Genomic DNA, 25,972 nt, shown 5'->3' with positions numbered 1-25,972 from the left:
GGACAAATAATTGGAATGTAATTACATGCAGGTCTATTGCGCAGCGGCGTGTGCCTGCAACCCATCTTAATAAACACATTTTTTACACCAAACCACGAAAAGCAAACACGGCAGCACTGTTAATTGCCGGACTACAATGTTTGGGATTTGGTCAGTGTTGGCTGCTGGAGGCGGTGGAGAACACAGTGTTTCTTTTCAAATTATCTAAACAGTGACATGTCATTCAAAAGGTATGTTTGAATTGATTGTATAGACTCTTTTATCATGATAGCGGGGTTTTCAACTAGATTTCTAGGGTTTCACATTTGTCTATCGAAGTAGGCTTGAAGTTTCAAAGTAGGGTTTGAAAACTTGGGTCAGGGTTGGTTCTTAGTATGTGAAGACTCAAGGGCTCCGTGTTGTGTTCATGTCTTATTGCATCAAGGTTATATTTCAGTTGTTTTGCATAATTATTATTTATCTTCGGAATGAATCGCACTTTCTTTTGTTTCATTTGTTTGAAATCTTTTGGGATTCGTCCGTCTGTGACTACGGCCATTGTCATGGAAACAACACGGCGTTGGGTATACAATTGTGCTGTCTGCACCGTGGCAGCGCCTCCAGCAAGGTTGCTCGGGATTTTATATTGTTTCCATTAAATCTTCTTGCTCAAAAGCCCTAATTAATAATCCCGTGACATTTATGTCTTCCAGCTGTAAGCTAAGCAAGAAACAATTTATGTCACCTAAAGCTTTTTAACAAATCAATGCAAGTATTTGTAATTGCTTGTTTCACAAGATTAAAAGTACTTAGACTTGATCTTTGCCTCCTGTTTAGCAGCCAGCCTGACCCGCGCCCCACTCGTAAAAACACAAGTCGTGGTCATCAGCATTAGCCCTCAGCAAAATGCACGCGCTGTTATATTATTCCGACACTTTTTTATGCCGCAACAATTTACAACTTATCAAATGCAGTTACCTAAATTGCTATGGGCAAAAGACCGTATAACTGTCTCTTTTTAATTATGATATCATTTAATGCCGAGCCAGATATTCTGAGTCGTGATGACAAACACAAGTCGCTATTAAATTGCATCGGATGGAGAAAAATAACGACAAATCTAAACCCTTTTGGCACTGTCGCGGTATTTCTGACCCTCCTGCAACCAATTGTGTATTGGCGACTTTAAAACCTTCACGTCGTATAAAATCTTTCACCTGTGGACCTGCATGATATCTCATGTTGGTGCCGGTCGTTGTTTCTTATGGTTTAGGGTCCAAAATGGGCTGTGGGTTATAATTAAGGGTTAAAAACTCAAGTAAACAAGTGTTAGGGTTTCAAAGTAGAAAAATATGGAAAAAGAAATAAACTCTTGAACTCATCGTAATATGTAATCCCTGAAATAAAGCGATGAGCCCAGTGCAGAAAAACAGATGGAGCCAGAAGAAGCAGACTTTACAACCAGCATTTTATTGCATGTTTAGAACGCTCACGTCAGTAGTTGGCACTGACTACAACAGAGTGGTCTGCATCGGTTAGATGAGGAATGAGGAGGTGACACACGTGGAAGCGAGGCGCAAAAATAAAAAATAAAAAGAGAAAAAGAAACAACATAGTTCATCCTCCAATAAATAAAAGAAAAGAAAGACCGAACGGCAAGATGACAACGTGGCCCCTTCCCCCACCCACCAAAAAAGTGCACGGTAAGAGAGGCTGAAATCCAAGAAGCGGCCTGAATGTTTGACGGCGATGGAACTATGCCACAAGTCTAGAACAACCTCTGTCCACCGACAATGAAACTTGAAATCAGAAAATAAACAACAACGATAAAGGCTGATGAGGAGGGCAAATCTGATGCACCACTGATAATTCTCCTTTAAAAAATAAAAACAAAGAAGACATTATTTAACAATAGTCTTTACATCTTTTACATCTTGGCACTGCATATTTGTTTTTTCCTATTAACTCCATATAAAATTATCATTGTTTTATTTTTAGGGGCCACTTCCACCATAAGAGCCTTCCTTCTACACGAGCCGGGAGTTTGTCATGCAACACGTCTCCGTTTAAAGAGAAAGCCTCCTTTTGCGTTTCACATAGAAGGCAGTGGTTGGACCATTCAAAGGAAGTATCAAAAACACAACAAAGGGAAAGTCTGTACAAAAAATTCCAAAGTCAACCAAAACAGAGAAAATTCTGTTCCTATATTACAGTTGAAAATCCCAAATTGGGAGGAGGGTCCCGCCCAGCTAGCCAGCCAGCCAGCCCCCACATCTGCCGTGATGATTTTCTGTTTTGTTTAAGAATTCTGAAGTTGAATTCATGTGCGGCACAATTTGTATACTGTTGAGAATGCACAAATCTATCTTTTGTCAGAAGTGAGGGAAAAAAGATTCAATATCAACTGAGTCATCAGACAGCTAATTTAGAACGTTAAAAATCGTTCATTTGCTTCATCACACACAAACACACACGCGCGCGCGCGCGCGCGCGCGCGCACACACGCACACGAGCGTAACTGAGCGCTTGCTGCATGAGCAAATCACCGAACCTCGAAGATATCATCCGCATGATTTTTGCCTTTTACTAAACACGTAAATTATTTTTGGGTTGAATTTGCTCAATTTTATTTTGTCAAGTGATTGGAAAAAAATAAAACGGAACAAAAAGTATCTGGATCCAGATTCTTTTTATTTTTTACAACCACTTGACAAAATAAAATTGAGTAAATTCAACTCAACAACTGTCTTCACGTGTAGGCTGGTATTGGAGGTTGTTGGGCAAGTCTGACTGTTCTCAACATCTGCCAGACTGGTACTGACACTGTGATGCCTCGTTTGGACAAATTGGCCTCTTCTACTTTTTTTTTTTTTTTTTTAATGAGCATTAAACACATCTGTCACAAAGTACCTTCTGCCCAACTTAAATTGAATTGAGTGCTTTGTTTTTAATATAAAAAGTAATACAGAAACTTAAAAACAATCAGAACGTCTCATCCGTGTTAGGGTACATTGGAAGCCAGTCGGGATGCAAAAACATCTAAAAACAGGCATAGAATCATTCAAAAAACAGAGACATGAACATGGAATACAGAAACAAAACATGGCATTTCCGTGGTCCACTTGAAGTCAAGAAAGCTGTCTACAATGGTCTCAGCAAAGATTTCTTAATTTGTTTTCCTCCATGAATAGATTGAGCTTTTTTACAAAGACAACATGTTTCCCTAATTTGGTCGGAATGGCTGGTCAAAGCCTCTGGTTCATCATTTTTTGGTCACTGCAGTAGCCCATTTTGTGATGCCTCCTTTGATTCCCAAATCGCAATGGACTGAGCGATTTGAGAAAACTGGAGGAGGAAGCCATTTTGGGCCTGATCCACTTGCTGCATGATTATTGATTTTGTATCTCTTTGGTAGTGTCACAACACAATTTTTAGCACCCAATGATTCACCAAAAGCCACATACAACTGTGAGAATAAATAAGAAACAAAAGTGGTCGGGATTCATAAAAGTCCAATTTTACTAACTGTGTAGATAAGTTGTCTGAAATGTGCATTTTCCGACCTTTCTCAATGATGTGCAAATCTGGAACGGGCAAAGTTAATTGTAAATATTTAGACTCTTTCCCTTCCTGAAGTAAAACTTCTTCTGGTGTGAAATGATCAACACCCAGGTCAGAACAAAATCACAGCAAAAGAAAGTTAATCTGGATTCAAATTAGGAATTACAGCGAGGAGAAACCCACTCTTGATCAACAACTATGTTCAGGAATTAGTCCAAATCATTATCTTGCTGGTGCACGCTTGACATTCTCATTTTTCCCCCTCACTAAATCGCTTGTAAGTGATCAAAAATTGTGTTGCAGCCCAACGTGCTCGAGTCTGTTTCAAAGTGTAATGTCATAAGGATAAATCTGAACCTGTATCATTTCTCTGTCATTTATTCACATCTTAAATTAAACTTCATGGATGCACGACGAGCACCTTCATCATAGGAATGCTGCAATGCCGGTGGACTTCACGAGAAAGGGTTGGTGAAGGGGCGCTGAGGTGATGAATAGCCAGGCTACATTTTTTTTTTCAGAGTAAATGACAGAAAAATGATACATTATCAGACATTTGTTTTAAAAACAAAAAAAAAACAGAGGAAATCATAAACATTCATCATCAAGTGCGGAACACACGCAAAATCTCCACAGCATGAACATGAGGTCTGATGAGTTTATAGAAAAGACCCAAACCAAAAAAAGACAACATCAATAACAGCATTGGCTGATGGAAAGACATTGTGTTGATAAAATTGAACTGTCCCACAACCGAAAAAAACTGAACGAAAAAAAAACACCCCTCTCACAGTAGATGGACTCATCGCGATGCAAAGTACTGAAGGCAGTGAAAGCACATCCCCCGATTTGACATGTCAGTCACTTGGTCTCTGTCAATATGTGTCCTCACACAGGCAAGATGTGGGGAGAGGGCATAGAGTGGGGGTGGGGTGGGGAGGAGCAGGAGGGCGAGATGTAACCCCGTCACAGTCTGCCGTCCTGCCTGAGTGCTGAGGGTCTCCATCCCCTTCTGGTCTGTCATCGGTGAGGCGAGCGTGTCGCCGCGTACCAAACTCATCCATCCATCCGTCCGTCCGTCCGTCGCAGAGTAGAAATCAAAGTTGCTTTGACTTCAAAAGTCAAAAGAGGCGGGGAAGGAAAAGAACCCACTCGTGGGATGTTTTTGTGAGTTGCAATGTGTTTTTATGGCACTATTCAAGAGGGACTTGGCGACGGTGGCAATCAAGCGTCCGAGACGGCTGTTCGCTGTGCGTCTCCCGGACGGATGCGCGGCCTTCACATCATGTCGTCGTGGCCCTGGTCGTCGTCGTAATCTCTGTGGTGGTCAAAATCGGGACTGTGATGGACAGTCGTTACCAGGGAGAGAGGTCCTTCGTGCTCCTCGAGGTCCAGTGGTTCCTCTTTGACGCTGATGCGATGCCTTGACCAGCAGAGGGGTTCAAAAATGAGAAAATGCTTTGCTTTCTATCATAAAGCAGAGGTGCCAACCGAGAGAAATATACTTCCAGAAATCTACAAACTCTTTTGGATTGTTGACAATTTGTTTGCAAGATTATACGACACAGGAGTTATGAATTACGAGCTAGTGTTCAGTGATCTCCTGAACAAAATACGGACAAAACGTAACAGTTGGCAGCTGTGTAACCTTTCAGGGTGACTGTAAAGAAATGGGAACAAAAACAAATGTCTGGCATAATTTTAATTTTCTTTTCAGGTATTCTAATGCGGGAACGGATCCACGTGTTTTCTTTTCACGGCAACCGAGAAGCAGGTATTCACTCAGAATTGATAAATGAGAAAGATTCACCACGAGAGACGGAAATGGGAGAGAATGGACTCCGCCGAGCGAGCGAGTAAGCGAGCCGGCTGCTGTTGTCAGCCTTGCGGTGGCGCGCCGCGTGTTCCCCCTTCCTGCTCGTTAACATGCACAACCTGCGAGACGGGTCTCCGGAGGATGACCCCGAGCCGGCTTCTATCATTAATCAACTTCAAGCAAACACAGCCCTCAGACACCACCGCGCGCGCTTTAAACCCCGCAATTAATGCATATTTTCAAGCAAGTGTCAATAAAGGAAGAAAAGCGCTGGCAGGGAAGGCGTGCAAAGAGAGCAGCCCGCTCGCCCGCCCGCCCGGCACAACTCCGCGATAAGAAACGTGGCCCTTAGGAGAATAATAACGCTGTCACTTGTAAACAAGGCAAAAACATGAGCGCCACCCCCCTCCAGCTCACAGTTTGGCCAAAAGAGGCACTAAAGAGATGAGATGTGCCAAATTTCTCATTACGCAAACAGAGCAGGGATAAAGCGTGAGGGGCGACGGTGAGTGTGGCACAACGCAGGCGATAAACATTAAAAGCAGCTGCGGGAGACTCGCCGCGCCAACCTGCCGTGCCAGGCCGCCGTCGTGGGGGCTGAGCGGCCCACTGCCGAGCGCCGGGCTCATTTACCCGCGCTGACAAGGGACTAACTGGCACTTGCTTCTTTTCTCAAGCTCACATTTGACAATCAGACCGTATGCTAATAAGCTGACATATTTTGTTGCAAATGTGGGAAAAAAGGGGAGGGGAGAGAGTAAAGTCAGGTTTTCTATCATTTTCACATCAAAGTAAACCCACAAGCGCCTGAGGCACGAGTCTGTGGCTGCAAGGCAGACATGAAATTGTTATCACTCGGCTATTGAACAGCATGCTGATTCAACACTTTGCTTATAATTAGCCTTCTCTGGATACCTGACGTTCATTTGGCCAGTTTAGAAAAATGCTCTGCTAATATTTTGTTGCTTGGCTTTCAAATGTTAAGCTTGAAGACATCTTGACTTTGGAACGTATGATTTTGTTGCACATTTTGACGTCAACCAGTTTCATAAATACACATTCCAGAATAGGTTTAAACATTTTCCAAGTGTTTGTTTATTATATCAAAAGTGTGCTCATGGACTATAATATAATGTGATGGGTCTTGAATATCTTTAGGAAATGCAAATTGAAGATAGACCAAGTCAGGTTCTCCAGACTTCATTTCTTGCCTTTAAATATTTTGTTGCCCGTGTACGTTCTTTACGTCATAACGACTGAAACTACTCGAGTTCTCTTTGCTTTGAAATGTGGCCTCCAAATACAGTTGCCTTGCCTTTAACTGACAAAAAAAATACAAAAATCCATATTTCTTTTCAGCAAACGTACTACATAGAGCTAATGGCAACGTGGATCGTATAAAAATCAAAAGAAAAGCGCTGAAACTACTTTTGTCTTGGCATAAAGCATATACACTTAATTATGAAAAGAAAGAGTGAGAGTGTTGAGCCTAAAGCGAGACGCGGAGGGGCAGAAGGGAGAAGCAGGCTGCCTTTAGGCCAGCACACCCATCCTGTCTCTGCCTTTCCTGTTCCACGGCTATGCTCACAGCTACAGTATGTTCTCTGTGATAAGGGATGGCACTTTCCTCTAGTTGGCCCTGAGCTTTTTTTTTTTTTTTTTTCGCGTGCGTTTTGTTTGCAGGCAAAATTTCGGGAGGCCATCCTCGAGTGCTGTGCCCTCACATCTGGAAAGCATGCGTGATGCTGTATTATTTTAAGCTTCAAACAACTTAGTAGACACTCCTACTCAACAAGTGAATTGGGAACTGCGGTTGGCAGGCCAACCGCAACTTTCCAACACAACAGCTTTGAATCATGTCCCCCAGACTAATTTTGCTTTTCGTGTTGTTTTTCTTTAGGCGGCTCCTCCGCACTGTTTAATGTGTTGGAGCTCATGTTTCACGATATCTGAGCTGACGGTTAACTCACTTTGCGCTCCGTCATTTCCAAAGTGTTTACATTACTCTGAGTTTTCAAACGCAGATATAATCGTTTATAAATTGTTAAACTAACAAAGGGAGCGACTTCCTTATTCTTCCTTCTTGGTCTCGACAGAAGCTTGTCTAAAGTTCAACATCCTTTTCTACTGGCACCGTTCAATTTTGTTCATCGACAACATTTGCGGAATGGAAGATACAAAATATTTTCAAGCATATGCCACTCACATAGCTGGCAGCGGCGAGCGTCCTGGGCTGCTGTCACTGCCGTTGCTGTTTCCATGGTCCATTGCTCCATTCATCTCTTCTCGGATGGCGTTTGCCAAAGAGTTGAGGGTGGGACTTCCAATGGAAGCAGTTGTGTATAGAGGTATGTTGTTCTCTGCCATCGAAGCCTGAAATGCAGGCAGGCCCCGAGCATTAAACCGGGAACGGAAGAGAGTTGTCAGCGCCTTCTCAGTTGCCCATCATTCTTTTTACTATACAAATACATTGAGCCATGACTTTAGGTGACTGAGGAAATCAAACCGAGTGGTGTGTTTTGCTTCCCAGAGGTTGTTTTTCTATTTTCACCTGGAATGCAGCGGAGAGGGCCGGCCCATAGCCAAGGCTTGTCTGAATATTCTTCACCAATGCTGGACTCCTACAAACATCAAAATTGAATTACCGCTACTTGCTTGCACCTCAGTTACAGTATCATATTTGCTAATAAGAAATCAATGCACTTGGCGGGAGAGCAAATTACATTTAGTGGTGGAGGAATGATAAAGTATCTTTCAACACACTCAAGTGCATGGCAAGCGAGAACAAGTTGAAGACAAAAGCTTGATGGTTGACCGCATTCACAGCAACACTGATGGGGGAGGGAGCATGCATGGGGTGGGGGGGGCTTACTGGAGAAGCAGCTCATCAAAGTTCACATCAGCGGCGTATTTCCGAGGGCGGCCTCGCTGTACGTGTCGGCCGCGCTTAAACTCCTCATCATCAAGGGTCCAATAGGACCCAAACTCATCTTCTACTCTCACAAAGCACTTATGCAGGGAAAGGTTGGTGCGAACGGCACCCTGGCAAAGCCGACCGGTGGGGGACAGCCAGATGCGGATGCAGTGTGTGACGACACAGACCACGGACAGACACACACACAAACACAGGGGGGGGGGGGGAGAGGATCACAATGAAAATAAGCCAAAGCCACGGTGGGTTACGGTGCATCACCAAAAGCCTTCTGAGAGCATGGAGGGGGTGCACGCCCAAGCAAGCGGGGACTTTGGACGATGTGGCACACAGACAGTGAGATGGAGCAGCGGCAGCAGCGGCCCTTTCCCATCAAGGAACTCAAACAAACAAACCTACCCACTGATCTTTTGAGGCCGTCTCTTTTGGAACTCTATTTCGTCCACTGTCCACACAGCCCCTTTTACGTTTTCTACCCGCACAAAACACTTGTGTAGACTAAGATTATGCCGGACTGCATTCTGCAGTTGTGTAAAAACAAACAGACAAAAAGGTTCTATCAGTAAACATCTCTGCATGAGGAACATTTCATTAAAAGAAAAAAAAGATACACAATTTGCAATCTTTGTCACGAGTAAGACTGGGTATGATAATTTGCCTTTTTTTGGTCGTGTCTTCTGATTAAATTGTTTGTTTGGTTTTGGATTGTGCGTCTATGAGCTCATTTGTGGTGGAAAGTGGAGTGAAGCCACCCACCAACTGAGCATCCCAACAAATTACAGCGAGATTGTTTATGGTCCATTTAAAGGCAATATGGAGCTCATTATCAGGCATTTGGTAAAAGTAAGGATCAAAGTTAATAAATAATTCTTGGGCGAAATTTCATTGTGGCAATATGTCATGTAACAGCTTGAATACGTCAAATGATGAACAGAAACGTTACCTTCCACGTCGCTGCATTGCGTCTAAAATATGCAAACATTCGTGTGAACCAGTTGTAGATTTCGTTTAGCGTTAGCTGCTTTTCTGGAGATTCGAGGATCGCCTGGGTAAGGAACAGTGACAGAAACAAATATTTCAAATGTTACCTCCTTCACAAAGTAATAAATAAATCATTAGAAGCCTTGTGTGTGTGTGTGTGTGTGTGTGTGTGTCTGCAACAGACAATGCCCCCCCCATCCACTTTTCATTCAAATAGCAGATGTGAATACATTTTCTTTTGTGGGTGTACATGAAGGGCATGGAAAAAAAAAACATTTCTCAGGCAGATTACAGGGCAGCAATTATGGCCAGCTCAGACTAATTCCTGAGATTCCAGATTAGTGGGAGCAAGCCATAATTGACTGGCATTCTTAAAACAGGTTCATCCCTACTCTTGTGTGAAATGAATTTGCTTATAATCACCCAAATGCTTAATCACATGAAATTTTCATCTGCATGTATTTGGAGTCTCGTATGCATGCAATCACTTGAGGTTGACTAATCAGTTAAGTCGACATCCAATCAAATTTCAACAAGAAACACAGAGAAACTAAAATGTCCCCTAAAAAGCTGAATTGAAATTATTGGAGACACTAAGGCCCTGATTTATGACAGCAAGAACCCAAATAGCGAACAAATAGCAAGCGTTGTTAGTGTGCGTGTTGAAAATGATTGACTAAGCTTGTAAAGATCCTTTACAAGTACTCCAAATAGCGGCTGTTAAATTGCGTGTTTATTCAATTGAACATATTTCACGCGCTGCTGGCAACAGGTATAAAAGTGGTGGTGCTTTCTTTTGATAAACTTCTTTCAGAATGCACAAAACGAACCACGTGGTAATTTAGCGTATTTGGCATACGCAATTCTGGATGTTCCCAGTTAGCAGAACAGTTTACATAACCATTTGCATGACTGATTAATTATGCAGCAGTTTTTGCATGTGTAAACTGTAAGTCGATGAGGCCCTAAGTGAAGAGAAAATAGTATGGAAGACATTACCTGTCTTATTAATGAGGCGTATGTGAACGGCGGTCTAACATCTGCATTCATGTAAAATTCTTTGTTCTGGCTGAGATCTGCAATGTCAGAAAAGGTTGAAGTAGCATCGTTACACTGGGCAATACCTTTTAAAAAAGAGAACATATGTCTGGGTACCTGGAGAGATGGGCATGTTGTATTTTTCAGAGTAACGCCGTCGCATGGGGCCCATGCTGTGGAGATTGTTGGCCGTGATGACAGAGTAAGTCTGCGAAAGGGGTGTGAGCGGCGCTGTGGGTGTGGTCGGGGTCTGGGGCAGGCTCAGCGGAGGAGAGGCTTCAGGAGGGTTGGACTTTGACAATGTAATGTTGGACACCAAGTTGAGCTACAGGAAAGAGCAAAAACATAGATGAGCTCACTTAGTGCCTCCATGTTTTTTAATCTTTTGTCTTTTTTTAAGTAGTCTGAGGCCGGTGTCAATGCTGGGGCTAAGTTATAACGTCAACGAGGTAAACTAATTATGGCAAGTGCTCAGAAGGTATAACATGGCTTGAGGCAGCTGGGAGCAATGTACAGCCTGACAAGTAGAAAATTTGTCTCTGACCCTCGCTCCAGCTATGCTATTAATTTGCAGGCAATCGTATGGCACACATCATTGGCAATAAGATTGCTAGTGTCAAATGAAACATGAATTCCATCTGCAAGAATGTATCAAATACTTTTTTGTGTTGATAAACACATAGGCCCCAAACACACATTTAAGAAACAAACCTCTTATCTATTTGATAATCACAATTGTAAAACGTCATCAACCAAACAAAAAAATCAATATTAAAGCACATCGGGCCGACTAAATTGTAGTAACGCTGGTGGAAATGTACATTGAAGCCCTCTCACCAACAGCAGCAAGAGAAAAGCTATTGCAAATGATGAAGCAAATAAATCACACTAGCACAATGCTATCAATAGTACGTTGACTTCTCTTGGTGAGGATTAGCTGGCTTTGTTTCTTCTTTCATCCATATTCCCCGGCCGTAAACACAGAGGGGTTGCAACAATAGGCCAGACAGGCTGGTAATAGCCTGGCCTTTGTTTGCTTCACCATTTGGACTCACTCCAGCGTACAGACAAAATGAGACTTCAGACTGAAATTAATTAAATGGTAATTGGTGATCTAATTATACTGGCTTTGACTCGGCAAGCTGCTAAAGAAAATAAACAAAAAGTCCCTCCTCAATTATGTATGGCGATAAAAGGTCAGATTTCTGACAGGAATGCTTAGTGACACCCAGCGCAGGCACAAGCACGCGTTCGGCGATGTAACGCGTTTGTTTTTAAACCCCCCAACCTCATCCATTTTATGAGAATAAAATTAATCCTGCTGGGTTGATGTTTTACACGCACGCCATCATTGAGCATTAATCATATCCAAAATGACAATTTGCTGTTTTATTGTGTCACCTGGATACTTGAACGTGCTTTTATCATATACTATAGCACACCATTGTGTAACAACCAATTTATGGGAGATGTGTTTGCATTCATTCGGCAGGAGGTTTTCTGGGGTGGGGGTGGGGGGGTCACGTCCATGACCTGTGTAACTCCACCAATCACCCAGCCAAGCCAGACATACAGCACTTGATAGCAGATTACGGTGGCTAATGTAAGAACTTTTTATGAAAGGAGCCTATTAATTTGCATAAAAATCTGAGCTCCCCTTGAGAGCGAGCGTTCTTGTTGAGTTCTGACACAGCCATTCTCGCAGGCCCTGGGGAGACAGCCATGCTATCGGCTGCCTCAGCCACTTTTCATATACAAATGTCCCGGTGTCAAAGCCCACTTTTGGCACTCTAATCTACACCATCAGTGTGTGACACAGGGACAGCGTTAACAGACAAGAGAGTCTTTTGTTGTTGTCTTTTGATGTCTCCAGGCAGGCTATGTTGATTCTTACTGCAGAGACAAGTGGACATGTCGCCTGTGCACATCAATAGGCCACTGTAAATAAATGATCCAAGCTGCACAGTGTCATGACACACAGGACTCTTGCTTATCTATGGTGCATTTATGGCGGTGACTTTGTGTGTGTGTGTGTGTTCCGTTTTGAATTCAGGCACTGCAGCACAATGATCTTTGGCTCGTGGTGAGATGAAAGAAGTGTCATTCACACTGTTACATGGTCCCTTCAAAAACATGACAGACTAACCCATCCCATTAAAATGCCACATGCTAGGTAAGCACTTGTGTCAATAGGATAAGGATTACACTACTGCAAGCTAATTATAAGAAATATATACGGTATGAGTGAGTGTGTGTGTGTGCCCGTGTGTGTGTGTTTGTATATATATATGTGTGTGTGTGTATATACACACACACACACGCACACACACATTATATATTATATATATACCTGAACTGGTTCCTCGCTGATCGCAGCTTTACATTATTTCTAGGAATTATTTCTTTTTAAATGGTCAGTCAACCCTCATCGATCCAATCAACTATTTAAACATATTTTATTTGGAAAAAAAAGGGTCCTTTTTTAAATATATCAATTTTGTTTCGTTTGTTCATAATCCCACCAATTTTAATTTTTAGTATAATTGAGTATCATTTGAATTTATTGTCATGTTATCTAACAGGACACCTTACACGTTCTTGGAGATGTTTTCATGATGACTGTGATCCAGATGTCAATTATTTGGCTTTAATAATCAATAGTAATGATGATAAAAGATAATCTCACGGGGCAAAGAGGCAGAGCTTCTATTTAGTTACCGAGACGAAGCTGTTTGTGTGCACTTTATCTCTGACACCAAATTGAATCTTGGATGTCAGCAGATGTGCTCCCAACAATATCTACTGCCTCCCTGGAGACAACAGCTGTTTTTATTTAGTAGATAAAATAAGATGATGCAGGGCCAGATGAATGGATACATATGTGCCAATTAAGACAAACAAAGGAATGGAGGGGGGGGGCAGTAGACGTACGAAGGGATGGCTCACCGGTTGTGGCGTGGCTTTGGGCTCTGTCGACTTCACATGAAGGTGTGTCATCATTGCTTGCAGACGCTCTTTGTCCTTTGCGAGCTGGAAAGGAGGACAGCACATTATTTTTTTTCCCCCTTTTTTTTTTTTTTTAAATGAGTACAAACACTGCATTATCATAGTGACAAACATGTTTTTAACTGTGGTCAAAAGAATTTGGGTACGGTTTGCTGCTCATAATCAACAGCAAGCAAAAGCAGAACTGTGTGTTTGACAAATGTTCACTCCAGCTCTTGGAATATTAAACAACCAGAAATAAAATAAAATGAAGCCACAGAATGAAACAATTCAGATGATTTTTAGTACGGGTTATTTATAGGAGATACTCCCTTTTTTAACCTGTCAATGTCCAATTGAAACTAATTTAGGAATCCATTTAAAGTCCCTCTAAAAATCAGACAATGTGAGTGATGGAGAAACGTTATAGACTTTTTTTTCAGAAAATCTAAAAAGACTGCTCATAATATAAGTAAGTAATAAATAACAATCCAGAGATTTTACAAAGGAAAATGATCTTTTGTCTATTTCTTGTTATAATTCATCACTGAGTTTTTTCTTTCAATCACCTTTATGTGAGAGATTTCTTATTTTATTGTCTGCGCAAAAGATTAGTCATAAATAACTTTTAAACCCAGTAATATACAAAACGTAATTATCTTCTCTACTTAGCTCCCGGCTCTTCATATATCTTTTTCTAGCTGTCATGCATTCATAACACATTTTTAATGACTGCTTACTTGCCAATGTACAAATTTATTTCATTGGGCGTCTACGGGTGACCCCGTGGCTGATGTCAGACGAGCTCGGGAGGGGTGGGGGGCGTTTGACGCAAAAGCATTGTCAGGAGAAGAGGACATAAATGTTTGGTCCAAAACAAAAGCCGAGACAATACCTGCAGCTCCAGCTGTTGCACGACCTGCATTTGCACCCGACACTGGGCGGTGCTCCTGTCATCCAAAGCGTGCTCATTGTTAAGATGCCTGGAAAACAAAACACAGAGCAAGAATAAAAAAAATGCATGTGTCACTTTCACAGCGCAGCAGCTTGTTTCAGTTGTTTGATGTCAGAAACAGTCCAGTCAAGTCACTTTTAACGATGCTTGCAAGGAGCAGCAAATAGCTGGGAAGAGAAAATTGCTGTATGTCGCTGAAATATATCCAAGCAAATTCCTTTTTAGCATAGATGGATGATAGTCAGTGTTATATGGCAGATATGTGGAATGACTGAAGAATTGTAGAATTTGCGCTGGCATTCGGATTGCATGACATTTGCATACATATCTGTGTCCCCCCCCCCCCCCTTTATTTATGTAATTAAAATATATCTAAATATTTGAAATAAAACCCAGACAAACAGAAGAAGCAAATGGGAGCTGTCACCAACTTGAGTTATGGATATAATTATATGTGATCATCTTATACAGGAAAATATATTCTCTTTGCCGCTACTTTTATAACTAATCTAAATAAGTAGCTCGGCAGGCTCCAGACAAGGTTTTTTTTTTCTTTTTTTCCCCCCAGTGATTCATATAAAATGGTGCAGATAAGGTTCACGAGTGAAGGAAATATGATTGGAGGAATTTTATCAGCCGCCGCATGAATTACTGTTTGAAAATGCTTATGCAGGGGCATTTCATTAATCATTTAATCATAATCCGAGCAGGATGTTTGAACTGATTTCACAAATACCCTTTCATTTCACTACTTCATTATGCTCACTAATGGATCCAATATATTATATATATATATATATATCATAAATTATATCACATCTTCAGTGACCATGTAGGTCACTGTCACCAGGCTCGTCTCGGCGGGTGCCGAGAGTTAGGCGCCCGGCTTTAGAAATACACTTTTTGCTGCCATTCACAGCAAATCAAAAATAGTCAGTGACGGCATCGTGGGGGGACGCTTTTTATCATAACCTAAATGTATTTTTGCTCTTAATACCACTTGTACACTGACACATGGAAGGACATTGTGAGACTGTTTGTGGTTTTCAACCCTCCTTTAAATCCGGTACTTAAAATTCATGTTGTACAGCATTAAGATAAAGCATTCTAATTTCCACTTCTACTGATTTCTACGAGCTTTCTGTTCATTTGTGTCAAATAAATGTCAATTCAATTTAAGTAGCTCTGTAAATGAAGCAGGTAAACATTTCAGTGTATGAAAATGTTCAAAGAAGAAAATAATGGGTAAGGATGCTTCAACTTCAATTTAAGCGGCATAGAGTGAATTTTCAATGAAGGGCAGCCGACGTGAGCGGCTTTGAAATTTCTCCGTTCATCGGCGACATATGCCCCGCTTCTTTTCATCCTTTGTTACATTCCACTTTATTTCTTCTAATGACATGGAGAGTCACAGTGCATAATTAATAGGAAATGAAATATTCAAATGGCCCTAATGCGGCCTTGAGAGAACCGTCTGGACACGAGAGCAGCGGCGACGGCGAATTGACAACGACAGAGACTATGAATGTTGGCGTGTGTCACTTTTTGGACTTCAAATGGAGCCACTTTTAAAAGCTCTGAGGCAGACTGGCAATGTTTCATGTAAATGGAACAATAAAACAAGTCACTCAAGACAAGCCTGTGATGCAATCATTTTTGTATGTCACTTAGTTTGCCCATCTTTTTTGTTCCTTTGCAATTACTGACCACAGAAACTAGACAAAGTGAGCTGAAGGTCAACATTTCTTTTTCCCACCGAATCTTTTGAATTAGAAATGGATGATTTCTGTTTGATGCGTCATTTGATTGACAGCTATTAACGCAAGAATGAATTTCACGTGAATCCATGTGTATTTTCATGTTCTGCCCTTGCTAATCTCTGAATTGGGAACGTGTACGTGGATTTTGGCTTGCAGACAGAGCAGCACTAGAGGGCACTGCAGTGTTTTCCTGGCACTGACCCCTGGCGGGACACTGTCGATTTGGTTCTTGACCGCTTCCCCCCCCCCTCCCCACTGAGCTCTTACCACACACACCCTGTGTTTTCAGCACAAAAACAGGAACGGGGATTTGGTGCTTTGTGTTTATCAAGATAGTGAACCAAGGTATGTCATGTTTTCTTTGAAACAGAATAAATACACACACAGTTTAAAACAACATTTGAGCCCGGTGTTGGTTGTTACTGTTGGCATGTGCCGCTGAAATGTGGTTGACATTAAAGTCCTTCTCACCTTTCTTTCTGTCTGCTCGGCAGTGTGTGTGCTGCTGACTCAACACTCACAGATTGATAGAGCTTGACTTCAAGTTTCAACAATTCTTCCATCCTCTGACATTTTAGTCCACTAAATACATTTTTGTTGTTGTTGTCATTTTTATTCTTCTCAGAGGCCCGCAGCAACGGTTGCCTGGCTTTCATATGGAAGCGCTTAAGGCTTTGAGAGTTAACACCTTGGTGAGCTGCACGCACACTAGCCTGCTGTTAGACAAAGACGGCTTTGTGGAGACTCTCCCCAAATGTTTTCTTAACATGTTCCAAGCAGTTTGAGCAGGCAACTAAAGTAAACAAGATGTTGCCATGATAAAAACACTTGTAAAAACAAAGCCGAGCGCGCTTACACACATTGTTAGGGAGAGCTCTACTGTGTGTGCCCAGAATTTTATTCCCTTTGCTTGTATAAACAAAGGGCGAGGCAATGTCAGAATACAATAAAGAGTGAATGATTTAAAGGCACCCCCCCCACCCCCAAAGGCAAAATATATGCGAGGGCATTTGGGTGTAATGCACATTTTAATACAAGGTTGTACGTGACGATGGCATGAAAAGCAAAAGCTACCCTTCTGTTTAGCAAACTGCACGTCACACTTTCTATTTATTAGCAAACAAGCCTCCGTCGTGAGCACTTCAAAGGCAAGCTGCAATAGTGTGGATTTATGCAAACCATCAAAAGAGGATTCAAAATATTGACAAAGCATCAAAACTCGCAGTCATCTCTTCAGGCTGCGCTGCACGACACCTTTGGCCCCGCGTCTGTTGGGAGGCTGTGTGAGCGCTTGTTTTGGGATAATGGAATTGTGTCATATCTTGTTTAAAGTGAGACTAATCCGGGGTGACAGTGAGCCATTGATCTGCTGCCACGCCGCAGATGTTTTCATCCTCTCCGTAACCATGGCGCCGTTATGAGCTGGATTAACAAGAGCGCACCGCACACCGAAGCTTGATAAGCAAACGCGGGGTCTCAGGCGAGCCAATCGTGATGTATAACAACAACGGTCCGCGCCTGGCTGAACAAGGTCTAATCTATTCCTGACTTGTCATTTCAAAGCAGGTGTTTCTGTCTGAGATAGAGGGCTCCACAGCGATGGAGTGGACAACAATTCAATTCAGAAAAAGTGGAGAAGCAGAAAAGGAGAAAGAAAGCTATGACATACAGCGAGGAAAAGACAGAAATAGAGCACAAAGCAGTCAAAGGCAAACAACAGACCCCCGTGGTCCCCATGACAAGGGCAAACACGCAGCGCGCCCAAAGTGTGGCCTGCTACGGATAAACATCCTACGGTTGTTTGTTTGGGAAAATGCTCCCCGTCACCATGGGAACTGCACTTATCACGGGAATTAGAGGCCCATGGCGTCCTCCGAGGGAGGCCCGGGCTCCGTACCCTTGTCAAGAGAGAGGACCGTCCCATGCAGGCTCAGGAATAACAACTAGCTTTTGTATGGCTGGTGCCACAAAAACATGTAATCGACCCATGGCCGGCCGGGACACACGTTTGGAAATGGAGGACGGCGCCGAAGATGGCTTTTACTTACTTCAAGAATGAATGGAAATCATCAAACACTGCTTCGCATCCGGGCCACTTGCAAACACCGTGACCATAGAGAGGATGGCTGTGGGGGTGGCAGTCTTCAATTGTGGATCTGAAGGAGAAATGCAACTTCACTTATTGGCACGATGGGAAAAGCAACAGATACTTTTCGAATTGAGCACAAACTATAAACATTTCCATCTGGTATCAATTCACTGTCGGACGGACAACCTCAAGCGGCATGCGAATATATTCAAACGCCATAGCAGAGACATCTTGGCAAAACTCACTCTACATCTTCCATATGGCAAAAGGTGTCGCAGGAATGTTAGCCCAATTTGCTCTTGAGAAAAGTGGGGAGACTAGCATGAGAACAAGACAGTCCGCCATATGGAAACAAGCATGACAAGTCTCAGCTACAACAGCCTGAGGGAGCGGCGGCCTGTATCGCTCGCCACCACCTGCGCTTCCCAATGGTGCACGCCGCTGCTACTTCTCACCTCAGCTGATGCTTTTCAAATACTGGACTGAAAACGACTGACACAATTCACTATTAATAGTGTCCAATTGGTGCAAAAAAGTATGTATCTAGAGTGAATAAAATTAATTTACCGCTATTCTGCTATTTACCTATGGTTCTAATTTTATTTATTTATTAGTATATTTTTTTACAATCTTGTCTGAGCACTCTTGTTTGGTTGTCTTAATCTGATTTTCAAACATAAATGGCAATGAGTATGAGCATGCGCAAAGAATGGGCATTTTAGTCCGCGGATGGCGAAACAGAGGTAGAGCTTTAAGTGTGAAATATATTTTCTACATTTTTGAGAAAAAAATAATCTTGAAAAAAAAATATCCCATGGTCCAATGCATTGTATTATATTTGATGTGCACCACTGACAAGTAGTATTTCATGATGCTCAGTTATGGGGCAGCCTGAGGGTAGAACGCGTAAATTATATTATAACCGCGGGCAACCATGTCATTGGTTTCTTTTGGAGACGCAAGAAGAGAAAGAAACAAATCTAAAGCCTTCGGTGCCTTTTATAAGTTGTGATCTATGTGCAGAAAAAGAGGCCTGTTCGGAGCCTGTTTGTTCTTCAAGACGACTCGGCGGCGGCAGCAGCAGCAGCAGCACGTGCCGCGGCTTCGGGGTGTCAAGACGGCAGTGATTGAATTTCTCCTCCTTCCTCGAGACGGAAGCGCAAAGCCGATGAGTGATTCCTGTGGATGCACTTAAGGTTTTAGTTGCAGGCGTCGTCGTGCCTGGCCAGATTTGATATGACACATGAAACTAACTACACGGTACTTAGGGCCCGCTGTAAACCAATCTGAAGCCAGTCGGGAAAACAGGTCCATCAGAAGGGAGGCGTGTTGCTGTTGCCTGACAGAAGGACTTGCCAAACCACATCAATTAAAAGTTCATTAGCTTCAGCATTGGCAAGATCACAGGATGCGCTCGTCAGACTGGAATTTTAAATGTTTAGATTACGAGCCGGTTCTTTCTTTGAAATATGCTCAATAACAGTGTTGTGTAAATATAAACTTGATCTTCACGAACAAAATAGTTCAAAATGCTATGAACTGTCTATTTCAAATCTTTTCAGATAGATTCAGTAGTCTCTGTTATTTTATTATTATTATTCATTTATATTTTTTCATATTTTGTTATTTGTTTGTTACGTGAGCAATGACACAATTCGGGCGAAAAGAGTCACCTGCTTGCTTTTCTGACAGATCTAAGAAACGACGTATGACGACAATATTCCATCTGAATGCTGTCTTCACCTAAGCTTTCATGCTAAACTGCTGCTGACATCTTTAATCTTTGACACTCAGCGTTCGCCAGCTCGAGCGCTGTCGTCTTCCATGTTCCGTGTTTTTCTGCCACTGATGCTCACCTTGTTTGCTCACTTGTGACCATGTGCGATGGAGTGAGTGAGTCAATATCGCCCGCCTACATGATGCTTCAACACATGTACAAACGCACGCCCTGTTGTGAGCCAAATGAAGCACTGGAAGTCAGTGGATCGGATTATTTTTGACTGTATAAAACCTCGTATTTGAAAATTGATGTAAACATTTTTTTTTTACAACCATCTGAATGAAAAAGCCAGCCTTAAACAGACAAGTCCCATACAGAGTTACTAAATAGAAAGAACTGCAAATGTGTCGTAATGTTCTCAAGTAAAGGCAATCTGAATGACAGAAAGGCAGACTTGACCCCCTCATTAACACTACTGAAATATTAAATAAAATATAAATTAATCATAAACATGGCAATGCCTGTGGGGGACATTACAATATGTGGAGACTCTGCAAGATTATGCGACTTAATGAGAAAAATGTAAGAAAGTACATTAGATGAGATCTCCGACAATGCCGCTGTAAGATTATATAAAATGATATAAAAAGCAAAGACAAAAAGGGAGGGCTGGATAGATGGATAATGCATGTTCAATGGACATGTACATTAGGCACTGCCACCACTTAAAATTAAATATAACAATAATGCCCAGACGTTCTGCCTTTACACAGAAAGGAATTTCATAAAATAGAGGTCGTCCGAATATATTTCACAATGTCAAACTAATACCGTTCCAATTGTGCAAAGTCAAAATTAAATCACTCGGTAAAGGCAGAATTTTTGGGAACCGGCTTTTTGTGAGCGCATGCAAATGAGGCCTGACAAAAAGGAAGGGCTTACACTTCTCTCTTATGACTCATGTACTGGCCGTTGGTGGGGGTATGCTGGTTGTGGAGAGGGTTCTTTGGCGGGACCGGCGAGGACAGATCCAGGCCCCGGTGGCCGTTGTTGCTGCCATTGTGCTCCTCCTTTACGTGAGCATTTGTCACCTCCTTCCATAGCTGTTGCAGCTCTGCGGGAATCATGCCTGCAACAAACAAATTGGATCATCAAATCAATTAGGGGCTAATCCAACTCTCGTCCTCGCTGTTTAATTCAATCATTTGTCTGTAAACAAAACCGCGTATTAATTAGAATCCCAAGCAAGTACTTCTCCCCCCTCCTCAGTTCTCCTGTCATCTGGATAATGTTTGTTTGTGTACACAAATCCCTTCGTACTCACACAAATTTCATGCCCAGAGTAAAATCATTAACATTCAGACAAGGCATGAAATCTGAATAATGACCATCATTTCGGTGTCGCGCGCACACGACAATAAGTTTACGAGCGCAACACTAGAAAACATCCCCCCCTGCCTCTTTGAGAAACAGGACCCTGGGGTAATATTCTCAAAAGCGCATTAATGTGCAAAATACTTAAAGCTCTGCACCGCCTCCAATTGACACACAAGACTTAAACCTCATTTAACAAGTCAAGCACACTGCATCTCGCACAGCTCTTTGAAAAATAAATCCCTTCAAGACAGATGACATTATTGGTGTGTTGACAACGCATCCACAGTGTGTGTGTGTGTGTGTGGGGGGGGGGGGGGGGATATGTGCGCGCATATGTGCGAGTTTCTGCTTTGGATTGACAGCAAACCTGAAACCCGGAGGTCAGGAGTTGAAATAAGAAGACATAATCCGGTTTTTGTCTTTTTTTTGTCAGGAAGCCATATACTGTCGTTTTTTTCCCTCCTATAGCATTTTGTCACCTGAAAATAATGACTTAAGTCATCTTTTGACCTCTAATATTTTTTGTTTGTAAACATCTCATGATGCTGGCCACCCATGCTAAAATTGGATACATTCTTAGTTAAACCAATCAATCACAGCATAAAATAAAACTATTAATAAATATAATATAATCCGGACTATTTCTCTTTTCGTGTTTCAGAGAAATTTAAAAAAAGGCCATTATTTTCGGAAGGTGATTATTTTGACTAATTAACTGCGTAACCCGTTTGACGCCCATTTAAAAAAAAAAAAAGGAAAATCTGAAACAATGTATTGCCATTCAAATCCAGTCTGCTGACGTAATCCACATGTTTAAAGCTTGGCGAAATAAGTCCTTGCATATGTGGTGCGCAGAAAAACAAAACCTGCCAATCGCTTAACATTACAATTAATTAAAGCAATTCTCCAAATGAGCAGTGTTAAATGAAAGATGATTTGCACGTGCTTATCTACTGGAGTTTCTGGTCTCCGGCCCCCCCTCCCCGTTTCTCATCAGCAGCTCTATAGATATCACAAGTGCTCCTTTCAAGCACCAAATTGTCATACGGTCGTATGCAAAATGCTTAGTCTTCATTTATTCCTGTTGTGGAAAATAAATGTGAGGTGAAGATCTCAGTACGATCAGCAAAAATATTTTTAATTTGATCAGCTACTAAAGATTTTAATTATGCTGGTAATGGAGAACATTGGCCTAATGAGGCGAAGGACTCCAGAGAGATGCCAGGGCTAAGAAGTGTGAAATGAGTCTAATAGGATTGCTCTAAATTCACACCAGATCGTTTGCATATCAAAGAGCAGGAAATGATTGCAGGACGTATCAATAACCTTTTCACGTTCCAAGGAGCGTCTTTCCTCATTCAAATATTTCAAGACGCTGGCTGGCATTCCACTGGGCGTGTGTTTACCCTTCTTGCCTTCAGCGCCTTGCTGAGTTCTAATGGAAGTGCACGCCCATGACAGGCAAAACATGCTTCGTATCACCGCCGGCGTTTGAGCATGCAAATCCCCTGCTCGCCGATTTACAATCACATGACTAAATGTTCCATTCAAGCTTTGCGGCTTGTGAAAGAGGCTTTGAGCCAAAAGTTGCTTTTTGAGAAGAAAGAGAAGGTCACTGTTGATGCTGGTGTCCTGCACTTAGACAGCGGGAACAATCATTTTCCCCCCACTTGGTGCCCGCTGACAGTGGGCGATGTATTTTTAGCCGATGTGCTTGACAGGGCGGCCCACACCGGCTCAATTACCAAGCAGTCCCGGTGACCCCAACTCGACTGTTTACTTAGATGAAAACGCCACGGATGGAGGAGGCCGACAATAGAGGCGACGGAGTGGGACCAAGGTGTCTCTTTTTGGATCTCGTCTCTTTCGTTTCTCACTCTTACCTTGATTGCATCCTCCATTTTAAAAGTCCAGCAACAGCTCTGGCTGGCGCTTTCACATAAATGACACTAAAATGTCATTAGACAAATTGTCCTGACGACGTTATCTTTTATGCTTGAACAATCGAGTTGCTTTTGCAGATGTCTCCATCCGATTACAACCTCACATAACGACGTTGATCTGTAAAAACCTCTCTCTTGCCCAGGCGGTTCGTCCGCCTTTCAACCGCCGGATTGGTTTATCTTTCCTCTTTCCATTTTTCAACACAACTATTCCACTCATTACAATGGGGAAATACGGACAAGCCCGTAAAAAATGTATGTTGGTGGGACACTTGATTGATCACCCGCCTCCCAACTCAATTTTGTCGCGGCAGGAAGCTGTGGCACGGAGACGGGCCGGGCACTTCAACCTCTTCCTGTCCTTGTCCCCCTGTACCCAGGTGACCATGTTCAAGCAAGCAGAAAGTTGATTTAAGGTTCATAATGACATCAGTTGCGGGCCGTCATCCTGCAAATAAAAAATGGCCCCTTGTGCTCTAGACTCTTTAAACCGGGCTGTTACTCCTCGCACACGGTGCCGGTGTCATGGGGAGGGGGAGGGGGGAGTGACATTGCTATTAGTTTATTGTTCCGTCAGGCTGGGACCTTAGCGCACCCCTGTTTATGTTGCAGTAATCACTGGCCTGCTGATATGCACCCCTAGGCCAGAAATATGTGCCGCTTCTTGCTGCAGGAACTATTACCAGTAACCTACGGCTGCATGTATCAATCACTGACAGGTCGGCCACATTAGCCACCGCTGTCCCTGATGTGCTGCTGTTCCGTGGCCACTTCATGGCTGGCCACATTCTTTGCTTTCATATTACGGGCAAATTTGTCTTGTCACCATCCCACCGGCATCTCGGAGGCAACTTAAATGATGTTGTGCGGCAACGAGACCTCTCGCAGGGCGAACTCCGAGGGGCACCGGGCCATTTTAGCCACAGTGTGCAGATGTGGCGTGCGTGCGTGTGTGTGTGTGTTTTGCATTTAAATGAAAACACATTTTCAAGCCTTCAGCAATGTGAGCACACTACTGGCAACTCTCTTATCAGGTCAAGAGGACGCGTGTGTGAAAACGTGTGTGCATGTGGTGGCGGTGAGAGGTGGGTTGAGGAGGGGAGGGGGGGGCTTTTATCCTCCAGAGCAAATTGTTATAATTTATAACAGATATCGTCTAACTGCTTCCAGGACTTTGAACATTAATGTCAAAAAAATTTATGGCTGCACAAACGGATAGTACGGAGGCTACCCAAATTGTGTTTGACTTTGTTATCTACAGGCTTACACAAAATTTCAACAGCCTGTTGGAAAGCATTAATTATAGCACATTAGAATGATACAAAATACATTAAGCTAAACAAAAGTGGTTTTATCTTGGGGTTTTTTTTGTGGTTAGAGAGTTCAATAATTTTTAGACTGTCCAAAATCTCATTTAAAGTAATTATTTTGTGAAGTGTTTGATTTACACAAGAATAATTTGTGCTATTAAAAAAATAGACCATTTATATATATTTATTCTTATTTTTACATTTGGAGAACTATATAAGACCCTACTGGGAAAACTATTTTGTATAATGCTAAATTACATCATTCTAATAAAGTACTCCATACATTTAAAGCATTGGATATGACAGCAATGTGAGAAAAATAGCAATAAATATACACATAAACTCAACTGCCACTTTCCTGCATCATTGCTTTTCATAAAAATAAAAAAATAAAAAATATAAAATCAACATGTGCTCCACCTTCGGAGAACAATCACTCTCAGGCAATTACGTCAGAATTTGGACAGGATATGATTTGTATTTTTCTTTCCAATTATTTAGCTTGACTTTTGGAAAAAAAAAATGTAGGCTGCGAGCGATAGCCTTACAAAATCATTGTATTCATAATATTTATAATGAGCAAAAGAAGAGAAAGATAACCGTGCCAATTTATTACGCCTGAGTTTGAATTCATGATCACTGGAGCCCAGATAGAGCCGATCAAGTCATCACTTGCGACGACGCAGCGCTAAACGCAAGGCGAGTAGTGTCGATTAGATCACAGCACCATAGGCCAAGACCACTCATGCGTGAAAGAGTTAAGTGATGTGGAAAACAGAAAGGTCATCAATAACTTCAAACAGTCAAGCAGAAAATGTGTTGAATAGGAAGACAAAAAGGAAGGGGGGGGTGAGCTGAGACACGAGCTTAAGTCATGTAACAGCTGTCGGAAGCAAAGAGTAAAACATCAATGGATTGTGGGGACCAAAACTAAAGACGACACTACCTTAGACAATGGATTTCAACGAAATATTTTGAAAAACAGCGGCGTTGAAATTTGCATTGAACGCAAAATAGCAACTTCTGTCATGAACAAAAAATACTGCCATAATTGCACAGTTTGCACAAATGATGTGAAACTCAAAACTCATTGATGTTTAAGGTAGATATGATAAAGCTAACAGTGAAATACAAATACATATTTTAAATACGGTCTCAACTTTGAAGGGATGTTAAATCCAAACACACACACACACACACACACACACACACACAAACACACCCACACACACGCTTGCCAATGACAGTCTAAACAGGATGGGACGATTGCAAAGGCTCCTAAAAGTACAGTATGTGTCCATATAATGCTTTACTCAAAGGGTGTGTGTTTGTTTGCCAGACATCTGACACAAAGCATACTCAACACAGCAATGCTCCACGCCTGTGCCCACGGCAATTGCCTGCAAGCGGATGAGTGATTCCATAGCCAGTCCAAACAATAACAGCACTGTACAAACGTGTTTGTGTGTGCCTATTACCTAAGCACCTCTGAACCCTCCTGTTTTTAATCACCCTTATCTTGTTAT

At 42.2% G+C, this 25,972-nt stretch overlaps 1 protein-coding gene and 1 long non-coding RNA gene across 14 annotated transcripts in view; one reads left to right on the top strand and one right to left on the bottom strand.

Moving 5' to 3' along the window:
* Positions 1–1,433: 1,433 nt before the first annotated feature.
* The window catches only part of foxp1b (forkhead box P1b), a 90,190-nt gene continuing 65,651 nt past the window's right edge, over positions 1,434–25,972 (bottom strand). For 11 of the 13 annotated variants that reach the window (XM_085923424.1, XM_085923425.1, XM_085923427.1 and 8 more), the window contains 11 exons: positions 20,759–20,945; positions 18,056–18,163; positions 14,188–14,275; positions 13,254–13,337; positions 10,425–10,632; positions 10,269–10,345; positions 9,232–9,333; positions 8,688–8,809; positions 7,908–7,977; positions 7,563–7,729; positions 1,434–4,963 (listed from right to left, as the gene is read on the bottom strand). In XM_085923424.1, the coding sequence (XP_085779550.1) occupies positions 4,819–4,963; positions 7,563–7,729; positions 7,908–7,977; positions 8,688–8,809; positions 9,232–9,333; positions 10,269–10,345; positions 10,425–10,632; positions 13,254–13,337; positions 14,188–14,275; positions 18,056–18,163; positions 20,759–20,945 (1,358 nt within the window). In that variant the 3' untranslated portion in view covers positions 1,434–4,818. Of the gene's footprint in view, positions 4,964–7,562; positions 7,730–7,907; positions 7,978–8,228; positions 8,399–8,687; positions 8,810–9,231; positions 9,334–10,268; positions 10,346–10,424; positions 10,633–13,253; positions 13,338–14,187; positions 14,276–18,055; positions 18,164–20,758; positions 20,946–25,972 lie in introns of all 13 variants that reach the window. The other 2 variants (XM_085923432.1, XM_085923430.1) reach the window with 2 other exon arrangements.
* On the top strand, positions 16,311–17,716 carry LOC147048826 (uncharacterized). The gene is made up of 3 exons (XR_015067535.1): positions 16,311–16,352; positions 16,633–16,699; positions 17,571–17,716. It is a non-coding gene; the product is annotated as an uncharacterized LOC147048826 (long non-coding RNA).

This window comes from Syngnathus leptorhynchus, chromosome 11 (assembly GCF_054491065.1).
Source record: "Syngnathus leptorhynchus isolate UIUO chromosome 11, UIUO_Slep, whole genome shotgun sequence".
NCBI classification, from domain to species: Eukaryota; Metazoa; Chordata; class Actinopteri; order Syngnathiformes; family Syngnathidae; genus Syngnathus; species Syngnathus leptorhynchus.
This window is presented reverse-complemented; position numbering and strand designations above follow the sequence as displayed.